Below are 10,958 nucleotides of genomic sequence, written 5' to 3'. Positions count from 1 at the left end.
CGAAAAACAACAAGGAAATCTAACGTCATCCTCAAGTCAGTGCACTTAAATAAAAGCTTGAAAGAAAAAAACAAAACAAAACAACAACAACAAAACAACAACAACGACAACAAAACCAAACCAAAAACAAAAACAAAAACAAAAAAACCCCCCACAAAACCCAACTCCCCCCCAAAAATCGCAAAAGGGTAGGGGGAATGGATATGCAAATGTCTGTTTATATGTATTTGGAAAAGCAGAGAAGGAAGCCCAGCCTGGCAGTACAAGTCAGTCACCCCAGCCACATAGGGAAGCTGAAGCAGGAGAATCACAAGTTCAAGGCCCGCCTGAGCACCTTCCTGAGACCTTATCCCCAAATATACCTTTTTCTTACTAGAAAATGGCTGGAGGCTGGGCGGTGGTGGCACACCCCTTTAATCCCAGCACTCGGGAGGCAGAGGCAGGCGGATTGTTGTGAGTTCGAGGCCAGCCTGGTCTACAAAGAGAGTCCAGGGCAGCCAAGGCTACACAGGGAAACCTTGTCTCGGAAAACAAAACAACAACAACAACAACAAAGAAAGAAAGAAAGAAAAAAGAAAAAAGAAAGCGATGGAGCACTTGCCCAGCATGCATGAGCACTTGCCCACAGGTTCAATACCCAGTACTGCAAAAGAAACCAAAATGTGGCCAGAGAGACAGCACTCATGTGATACACAGACACACACGCAGGCAAAACATTCATACACGTACACTGAAAATAAATCGTATAGGAAAATCGGGATCTTGAGGTCAACCTTAGCCACAGAGAGAGCATCTGAAAAAGTGGGGAAGGTTAGAAGGTTGGGCTCGGTAGCTATAAGCATATACTACTTTTGTTTGTTTGTTTCTGAGACAGGGTTTCTCTGTGCAGCCCTGGATGTCCTGGAACTCCCTTGGTGGCCTCAAACTCAGGGATCCGCCTGCCTCTGCCTCCCAAGAACAGGGGATTAAAGGTGCGCTCCACCCAACCAGCTGCATACACCAGCCTCACAAACGACACTTGCCAGCACCTTATTGCTCACAACTGCCTGTAACTCCAGCTCCAGGGGTATGTTTAAAAATGACCGCAATCATCATTCCATATTGTTGTTTTGCTTGGTTGGGTTTTTTGTTCGTATTTTTATTTTGTTTTGTTTTGTTTTTCTGAGACAGAGTTTCTCTTGTGTAGTCTTGGTTGTCCTGGACCCACTTTGTAGACCAGGCTGGCCTGAAACTCACAGAGATCAGCCTGCCTCTGCCTCCCTGAGTGCTGGGACTACAGGCATGCACCACCATGTCTGTGGTTGGTTTTTTATTATTATTATTTTTTTTTTTTGAGGGAGGATCTCACTATGTAGTCCTGGCTGTCCTGGAACTCCATATGTAGACCAGGCTGGCTTTGAACTCACAGAGCTCCTGCCTCTGCTCCTAAGTGCCAGGATTCCAGATGGCCAGCACTCTGTCTGATTTTCACATGGGTCCTGGAGACCCAAAGCCCTGTCCTCACACTTCTAGGACAAGCAATTTTTTTCTACTGTGCCATCTCTCCAACACCCTCTTTCTGATGTATACATATATATCTCTAACATATGTTATATATATATATATGTAATATATATTATTGTTGTTGTTTTGTTTGTTTTTTTGAGACAAGGTTTCTCTGTGTAACTGAGCCCTGGCTGCCCTGAATTCACTTTGTAGAGTAGGCTGGCCTTGAACTCACAAAGATCTGCCTGCCTCTGCCTCCTGAGTGCTTTTTTTTTTTGTTTTTTGTTTTTGGTTTTTGGTTTTTGAGACAGGGCTTCTCTATGTAGCCTTGGCTGTCCTGGACTCACTTTGTAGACCAGGCTGGCCCTGAACTCACAGCGATCCGTCTGCCTCTGCCTCCCAAGTGCTGGGATTAAAGGCGTGCACCACCATGCCCGGCTTATTTTTCAAGACAGGGTCTCATTTAGTAGTTCAGGCTGTTCTTGAACTCACAATGTATTCCAGTCTGGCCTTGAATTTTTGGCATTCCTGCCTCAGCCTCTTAAATCCTAGGATTACAGGACTGAGCTGCATCGAGGTTGCTTATTTCTCAGTTTCATCATCTGTAAAGAAGTACTTACGTGGGTGTGAATAAATTCAAGCACACAGTGTTCCTGCAAGCAGCACACCTTGGTGATGTTGGCTGTTTTAATTCATATGTAGATTAGAACTGTGGTTTATATCCTGACCAGTGCACAGAGAAGGAGAAGTAAACTTTCCTATAAAACTATTTTTAATAGTTTTACAGGTGTGGAGGCACACACCTGTAATCACAGCACTTGGGAGGCAGAGGCAGGTGGATCTCTGTGAGTTCAAGGCCAGCCTGGTCTACACAGTGAGTCCAGGACAGCCAAGGCTGAACAGGGAAACCCTGTCTTGGAAAAAAAATTTTTTTAATATTTTTATTTAGTTTTAATTTATGTGCATTGGTGTGAGGGTGTGTCAGATCTTGGAGTTACAGACAGTCACCAGCTGCCATGTGGGTGCTGGGAATTGAACCCGAATTTAAGTCAGGAGTTTCTCTCTGTCTCTCTGTCTCTGTCTCTGTCTCTCTCTCCTTAAAAATACACACTTTTAAAAATCTGCATGGCACTTATTATTCTTTTGAGGGTGCTGCAGATGGAAAGCAAGCACTCTATCCCCAGTCCCCACTACAGTTGCTTCTACAGAGTGCTTATTTAAAGAAACCACAACGCAGTTCGTTGTGGGGCACATCTGCTGTTCTTGCTCTTGGGAGGCAGAGGCAGGAGGAGGAGGAATTTAAGGTCATTCTTACCTGCATAGGGAGGAACAAGTGCCTCGAAATGAATTTTAAAAAAGAAAAGAAAAAAAAAAAGGACGAGGAAGCTAATTGGCTGAGCATTTTTTCCTGTTTTGAATCCCTGCGGTCAGTCCTCAGTACCACAAAACAAACAAAGCCAGCACCACACTTCAAACAAATGGAAACTTAATATGCAGCGAGTACTACACATCATTTTTTCCCTCTTTTCTTTTTTCCACCTAATACGTGTGTCCTGGGTACATAACGCTATTGTAATGACTTGTGTTTCAGAGACTAAAACAATCCTTTATACCTAGAAGGGACCCAAAGCATACACGGGAGGAACGTAGAGTAAGTGCTGGAAGCGCCTGTGGAGTTCGGCCAGTCCGGGTCTTAGCTTATTTGTAATTAAGATACAGAAGTCCCTGGGAGGCCGGGGCACAAATTTTAGGCCGGCTTAGGTTCTAGTGTAAGAGTGTGTCAAAAACAAAACAAAACAAACAAACAAACAAACAAAAATCAAGGGGGCTTCACTCCCAAGGACATTGCTAACTACGTACCTGCCCATTGGCCTTGAAAATGGGTAGTACAGGGAAATAGGCTTGTGCCCACGAATGGGGGAGGGGAAGGGAGGGGAGCACGATTTGATGGCTCAGCTTCCCAAATGCTGGGACTGCAGGCATACACCACCACACCTGCCTTGGAGCTGCATACAGCTAAAGATGAAAAGTTCTATTGCGACGCACAGTAGAAGAACGAAGAAGAAATGGACTCACATACAACCAAGCTCTATTATGATTACAACCATTAACATTCATAAGGGATCGTGTGTGTGTGTGTGTGTGTGTGTGTAAATACAATAGACTTCAGTGACATTTGTCAGTCCCGCGTTCTCGAAAGACGAAGAGGTCCTATCATTTAGTAACTCGTGTTAAAGCTAGTGCTGGTATGATTCTAATTATTTGGTTTGCACTAGCGAATCAACGCACTTTTTTGTTGTTGTTCTTCTTCTTTTCAAAATCTGATCACTGCAAACCCAAGAGCTCACACACTCAGCTACGTGTGACACTCGCAGTTCAGGAGGTAGTTTCAGAACCTCGGGGCGTCTGCTATGGGAGTGAGTAAGGGTTGGGGCTCCGCCGCTCCTTCCCAAACACTGCTATTTAGGGGGTTTGGTTTCCAGCCTCCTGGACTATCCAAAGACAATGTTCTCAACACCTGTAGGGAGTGGAGCGCGAGAGAGACACGTCGCGCATGCGCGCCAGCGCGCGCAGGCGCAGCTCGGCCTTTTCCGGATCGTCCCGCTCTCGCACCCACTCCGTACCTCCCGCCCCGCCTCCAGATGCGGAGGAAGGCTGCGATTGGGCGCACTTGTTGCCCATCAGAGCAGGCTCAATTCTTCTCCCTACAATTGGCAGCCCGGGAAAAGGCCAGTCCGCCGTCGTCGGCTTACTCCTTAGGGACCTGGCGCCACCGCGGAAGCCGCTATTGGCGGACGCCCGGGACCGCGACTGCTCACTTCCGGCGCCGGCGACGACTCTGCCCGCTCGGGCGCTCTCAGCCTCCCCCGCCCTTCCACCATGGCCGCCTCTGTGTGGTGTGGGGAGAAGCTGGTCCTCCCATAGCGCTCCTGCCGCATCCTCACCCGCTAGGGGCCGGATTCCAAGGAACCGCGTTTCCCAATCCCGCCGGGAAGGCTTCCCACCCCCAACTCAGGGACAGGACTCCTTCCCTTACCTGGAGAGGCAGAAACTTAGGGTCTCCCCGTCCTTACAGGATAAGAAGTCAGAGGGTTCCCCCTCCACTTCTGCAAGGGCGGCAGCCTTGCCCACCTCTCCCTGCAGGGCACAGACCCTTAGTCTCCGTACTTGTGCGCTAAGGTTTTTGCCCCAGCACGGCCACTCCAGAGGCAGCATCTGGAGAAGCCGAGCCTTCCCTCTCCGCAGGAGAGGAGGCAAGAGTGCGGAAAGCCGGGCCTGTGGCCTCCTTCCCGCTTGTTCCTCTTGCTCCTCGTCCTTGGCAAGCCAGAGTTCTCCATTTCTAGGACTTAACCCCCGTCCACTCCCTTGACCTCTTCCGGTCTCCTGGCTGCAGCCATGGAGTTGCCGAAGGGAAAGGGGACCGTAGCAGCTGCTGCTGCATCAGGAGCAGCGGGAGGTGGAGGAGGAGGAGGAGCGGGAGCAGGAGCCCCAGGAGGGGGGAGGCTGCTACTTTCAACCAGTTTGGATGCCAAGGATGAGTTAGAGGAGGTAGGTGTGGGGAGTGGGGAAGGGAGTTAAGGAATTGGGTCGAAGAGGGGTGCTGGAGCGGATATGGGATGGGGGTGGGGAGAAGAGGCCTTCAAAAAAATATATACATATATTTTTAAATGCAGAAATACTGCTCTAGCTTCCTGCTCCTGGGGGAAGAAGTGTGGGTCAACTTCCTGGACAGGTTGCCCTAGTAACAGCTGCTGCTATTAGGAAAATGGGCGTTGAGGGGTGTTGGTTACAGAAGGGAGCTAGCATCCATATCGACCAAAGTTACTTTCATTTCTTCCCACATACACACCAATAGCTATCTAAAATAACCACCCTGTTGCTGAGTGTTAAGTTGAAAAGTATATATGTGTTTACAGGCAGGTGTCTGAGGATTGGCAACTTCCTACAGACTTGGCCTCACTCCTTAGATGGTATCATTGACTGTGTGTGGATACAGACAGTTGTCAGTGATTTTAACCGGGCATTTTAGAGTGAGTGAAGACTTACAAGTAAGTAGCATCCAGTTTGGTAAGATCAGCCGTAGCAGTGGGGTGAGCCAGTGTAGAGGGGACTGCTTTCATCAGAACCAGAGAGTACACCCAAAAAAGGAGAGTTCAAGAACATGAGTAGGGCCGGGTGGTGCACGCCTTTAATCCCAGCACATGGGAGGCAGAGGCAGGCCGATCTCTGTGAGAGTTCGAGCCCAGCCTGGTCTACAAAGCCAGTCCAGGACAGCCAAGGCTACACAGAGAAACCCCGTCTCGAAAAAACAAAACGAGAAAAAGAACATTAGTGAGGGGTCGTGTCCCTCCCGTCGCCTTATTTGTTCTCACCCTGCCCTTGATTAGCTAGAGATGATCAGGAAGACTTAGGATGTGTGACAGGACTGAGGCGTGATTGTTGGCCTATTTGAAAAGCCTGATGCATTCAGTTCAGTAGTTATCCAGGGGTAGGGGCAGGGCATGGAGAAGCCCTGGCTCTTCACAGGCTGTTTCCCTGACGCTGTGACATAGTCTTTTATCACATGCTAGTGTAGGCAGGTTAAAGTCAGAGTTGGAAAAAAAAAGCCCCACCACAAAACGTTAGATTGCCAGGTGTGGTAGTTCATGTCTGTAATCCTAGCACTTGGAAGGTTGAGTCAGGAAAGTTGGGGGGGGGTGGGATGAATGTGTATAGAGTTCTAGGCTAGCTTGGGTATCATTAGCCAGACTTTGCCTTCAGAAAGAATAGAAAGAGAAAAAAGTATAGTCGATGACAAGATGGTGGCGCACACGTGCGTGTGCGCACACACACAGGAACTTTGTGGCTGGGCGTTCAAGGCAGAGACAGGAGTGTCTCTGAGAGTTCGAGGACAGCCTGGTCTAGCTAAGCTTTAGGACAACCGGGACTACATAGATCCTGCCTCACAAAAAGAAGTGAACTTGAATCAAAATGGCCTTGTCGCAACTTTGTGGTTTATCCATTAGCAGCAGCTGGCTGGCTGGAGGGTGGGTTATGTTTTTACTGTGTAATTCTATGTGCATTTAGAAAAAGGTTGCTGTTATTCCTTCCTCCTCCCCCTCCTCCTCTGCCTCCTCCTTCTATCAACTAAGGTAGGCATGATTAGAAATGTAAACATAAGCCGGGAGGTGGTGGCGGGGGCGCACGCCTTTAATCCCAGCTCTCAGGAGGCAGAGTTCACTGTGAGTTCGAGGCCAGCCTGGTCTACAAAGCAGTTCAGGACAGTCAAGGGTACACAGAGAGACCCTGTCTGGAAAAACCAAAAACCAACCAACCAAACAAACAAACAAAAATAACTAAGCCAGGCATGGTGGCACAGGTTTGTAATCCCAACACTCCAAAGAGGCTGAGGCATGATGATTGTAGGTTCAAGACCACCCCATGTCACCATGCCCCACTAATTACAGTCCACAGCTACATTTTCCTGCTTAATTAAATGTGTGTGTGTGTGTGTGTGTGTGCGCGCGCGTGTGTGTGTGTGTGTGTGTGTGTGTGTGTGTGTGTGTGATTTGTTGCGGGGTGTACATGCTGCGATTGTGTAGCGGTCAGACCATCTTTATGGAGTTGGTTCTCTCCTTCCACTTGTTTGCAGGTTCTGAGGTTGAACTTGGGTTGTTGTGCTTGGGCAGCAAGACTCTCTGTCAGCTGAGCCTCTTGTTAGCCCTGGTTTATTTTTGAGATGTCTGACTATCTGAAACTCTTTTTCTTCCTTCCTTCCTTCTTTTCTTTTCCTCCTCCTCCTCCTCTTCCTCCTCCTTCTTCGTTGTTTTGGTTTTTGTGTTTTGAGACTTGGTTTCTCTCTGTAACAGCCTGACTGTCCCGGCAGTCACTTTGTAGACTAGGCTAGCCTCGAACGCACAGACGTCCACCTGTCTCTGCCTCCCAAATACTTGGGTTAAACACATGTATGCACCACCACTACCTGGTTAGGGTCTGGAGTTTACTAGGACCACTTGGATTTTCAAGTACTAAGCCTGGTGTTCTAGCACTGGAGCTCTAAGAGGGCAGACAGTCAGTAGGTGCTGCCTGCCTTTGATCCCTCCACCGCAGCAGGTGCAAGGCAGAGTAGTCCAAAGGTGGATGGGAGGATGGTGAGTTCCATCTCTGTTCCTACAGGACTCAGGCCTCTGGTTTTATTTGTACCGTAGGATATAGTACAGCATCTATTCCCACCCCCCCGGACAGCAAGTGATCCGTCTGGAAGAAATCACAGGAGACAGAGGAAGCCTTTATGTTCTTGCCTTTTTAGACTCTGAGAGTGAACTTTAAACTTCCTAGGGAGAAAAGGGGGGGCTTGTTTCTCTCTGGTGTCTTTCATGGTGTGATGTTTCCAGGATGTCTCAAGCAACCCCTTCCACACTTTACTCTGCCCTTTGTCCTCTGCATCTTCATTTTTCAGCAAGTCCTGCTATACTGCCCTCCCCCCACGGGTGTGGTTCTGTTATCCCACTAGACCATAGTGTCTAAGGGCAAGGCCTACCAGCCCCTTCTCGCTCTGTGCCTCCCACAGATCTCTGCACACAGAAATTATCAACACCTGTGGCTGACCAGCTGCCCTCTGCTGACTTGGTAATTTTCCACCATAGGCCTACCTGTTGTCCAGCAAAATAGGTCAGCTCTTTGACTTTAAGTGCTTAAAGTGTGTTGGGTCTGATAGGAAAATAGGAGGACATAAGGTGTGCCACCCAGAGGTTTATCATCTAAAGGCAAACTACTACCCCACAACAAGTCCCAGAAACAGAGGAGGATGTGAAAAGGCGGTCAGTAGTTGAACACGATTCACAAAGGCCCCTTCCTGGCTGGAGCGGGAGGCACTGCTCAGGGTCATCCTGGGCAGGGCTGCGACTCCACCCTGGGGAGTGCTTGTTGTATCCCTCTTTCTCTTTGGCCCCATTCCTTCTTTTGAAGACAGGAGTACACTTGCCCACCCCCATCCTAATTTGGGGAGGGAATGAGATAAAAATAGTGCCCGAGATTGGAGGAGCTTAGGACATGCAGTTCCTAGTCTCCTGAGCCTTCACAGTCCTGGCTAGTCCTTTGCCAGGGACGGGCCAGTCACTCTGAAGTCAGGCCAAATGCAGGAGCTATGGCCCAAAGACATCAGAATATCTTCAAGATAGGTCTCGAAGCTGAGTTTGGCAAGATAGATGTATATTCCCCACCATTTTCACTCCCAAGAAATAACAGCCTGTCTCAGAAATCTCCAAGGAATGACCTTTGAGTCCTTTTGTAAAAAATTTTTTTTTTTTGCCCCTTAATTCACCATTTCACATGTTCTTGATTGTGGAATATTGGTCAGTCCTTAGAATCGGCAGGGCATTTGTCCCGGCCTCTGGGGGAGGGGTGGGCTTTCCTTCCGCTCTATACATACACAGATGTGAAGGGCTGGCTGTACCTGGAACCCAGCACGATCAGTCACCTCTTACTGATTGTGCAGGCTGGATGACACTTTCCTTTTCTGAGGACAGTGGAGGAAGTACCTCAAGACCACACATCTCCTGTATGGGAGCAGTGCACTGTACACTTAGCAGTGTTTGTTTACCCCGCTGGGGAAAGGGAAATGGGGTGCTTAGAGGGACTCTCGTAACTCTGGCTCCTTTTAACCTCAGGTATGAACTGAGAAGCAGAAAGGCTTTCTCCTTCCCCCATACCCTCCATGGTCAGGTAGTCTTAGTCCTAGAAAAATAAGTTCCAGCGTGCCTAGAGATGATAAATATTTACTCAGCTCTCTGAGGTGCTGTCATAGAGAGCTTACTCTGAACAGAGCCATCCTGCCAACAATTGCTGGCAGCTGCATGTGTGATTTCATCTTTTGTAAAGGCCTTCAGAGACAATGGGGAAAGGGTACTTTTACCCAGTTACTATCTGGTTTTCTGTGGCCTCTGAGGAGAGCAGTCCTTTTGTCACTCTGAATGATTCGTGATTATTTCTCTCTCTTTTTTTTTTTTAAATTTGCTTTTGGCTTGTTTTAGATAAGGCTGGCTTTGAACTGCTCTTTCTGTCTCCACCTCCCAAGTGCTGAGATGACAGACGTGCACCACCAGGAACAGTTTTAGATAGGCACCTTTTGCTTTTGTTTTTGGAGACAGGGTTTCTCTGTGTAGCCCCAGCTGTGCTAGAACTCACTTTGTACACCAGGCTGGCCTTGAACTCCACAGAGATCCACCTGCCTCTGCCTTCCCAGTGCAGGGGTCACAGGCGTGTGCCACCACCACCCAGCTATGGACTCTACTTTCTACATCCTTAGTGGGGCCTCCCTGTTTAGAGAGGCCACTCTTCTTGACTGGGCAGTGACCCATAGCACTGGCTCAGGACTCTGAGCAGAGCTTAGAACGTTGGGAGGAGCTTTGAGAAACTTAGCTCAGCTCAAGGCCTCATGAATGTTAAATCACACCAAGAGACTTAGCTAGCACGTACGGCTCGTAGGGATTTGTAGCAGGATTTGCAGACTTTTGCTTCTGGGTCCATCACTCAGGCCTCCTCCCTTCTCTGTGATCTTTCTCTGTCTGTCTTGTATTTTTTGTTTCTGTGCGGTGTGTGTATGTGTGTGGTTTTTTTTGTTTGGTTTTGGTTTTTTGAAATAGGGTTTCTCTGTGTAGCCCTGGCTGTCCTGAAACTCTGCCTGTAGACCAGGCTGCCCTCAAACTCACCGATATCTACCTGCCTCTGCTCCTGAGTGCTGGGATTAAAGGCGTGTGCCACCATGCCTGGTATTTCCTCTGCTCTCTTAAAGGCAAAACCAAGAAGAAACCAACCTTTCACTAGTTGAGAGCCTAGCCATGTCCTGTGGTAGAGGATTTAGTTTTCAGGCCCCTCTAAGGACACGCCATTAGAAGGAGTGGCAGCGGGACTAGCTCGGTGGCTGCGGACGGAGTAAGAGTGCGCGCTGCCCAGCCTTGTGGCCTGCTGGGAGAAAGGGACTGCTAACTCCCGGAGTTACCCTCCGACCACCTCACTGTGCCCACACATGCACATGCACACGTGAGTAAACAGATGTAACTTAAATGTTAGATAAACAAGTGGTAGCGGGAGATTGGAGAGCCAGGTCCTCAAGGATTAGGTTTGTACAACTGCTGAGCTTCACAAACTTGATAGGTTCTAATTAGCTGAGGCTGTGTGCTCTGTTCTCCAGCCTAGCTGTTGAGGACCAGTTCTTCCCGTGCTGGCTACCTGACATTCTCTCTCTGGTGAGTCAGCAAAGATGCTCATTTCTTTGCCGTGAGCAGTGTCTAGAGCTTTAGGGTGCTGCTGCTTACTCACCATTTCCCGTCACTGAGAGGCTGCTAGTTAACCTAGGGCAGATGCAGAGTGCCAGCAAGGCCTAGCCATTGGGATAGGAGGCTCCCCAGTGCCCGGTGACTGTCTTCAGTAGGAAAGGACAAGGTTTTAAAAGAGAGAAAATCCAGCCTCAGGTTTCTCCTTCTCACACTTTT

General features: G+C 48.7%; 1 protein-coding gene across 1 annotated transcript in view; it reads left to right on the top strand.

Annotated features, from left to right (window-relative positions):
- Positions 1-4,203: 4,203 nt before the first annotated feature.
- INTS3 (integrator complex subunit 3) overlaps positions 4,204-10,958 on the top strand; it is a 45,294-nt gene continuing 38,539 nt past the window's right edge. Inside the window, exon 1 of the mRNA XM_084769154.1 lies at positions 4,204-5,034. Coding sequence (XP_084625280.1) covers positions 4,882-5,034 — 153 coding nt within the window. The 5' untranslated portion in view covers positions 4,204-4,881. The remainder of the gene's footprint in view (positions 5,035-10,958) is intronic.

Source organism: Acomys minous (genome assembly GCF_964271855.1).
Source record: "Acomys minous genome assembly, chromosome: 19".
Classification (NCBI taxonomy): domain Eukaryota; kingdom Metazoa; phylum Chordata; class Mammalia; order Rodentia; family Muridae; genus Acomys; species Acomys minous.
This window is presented reverse-complemented; position numbering and strand designations above follow the sequence as displayed.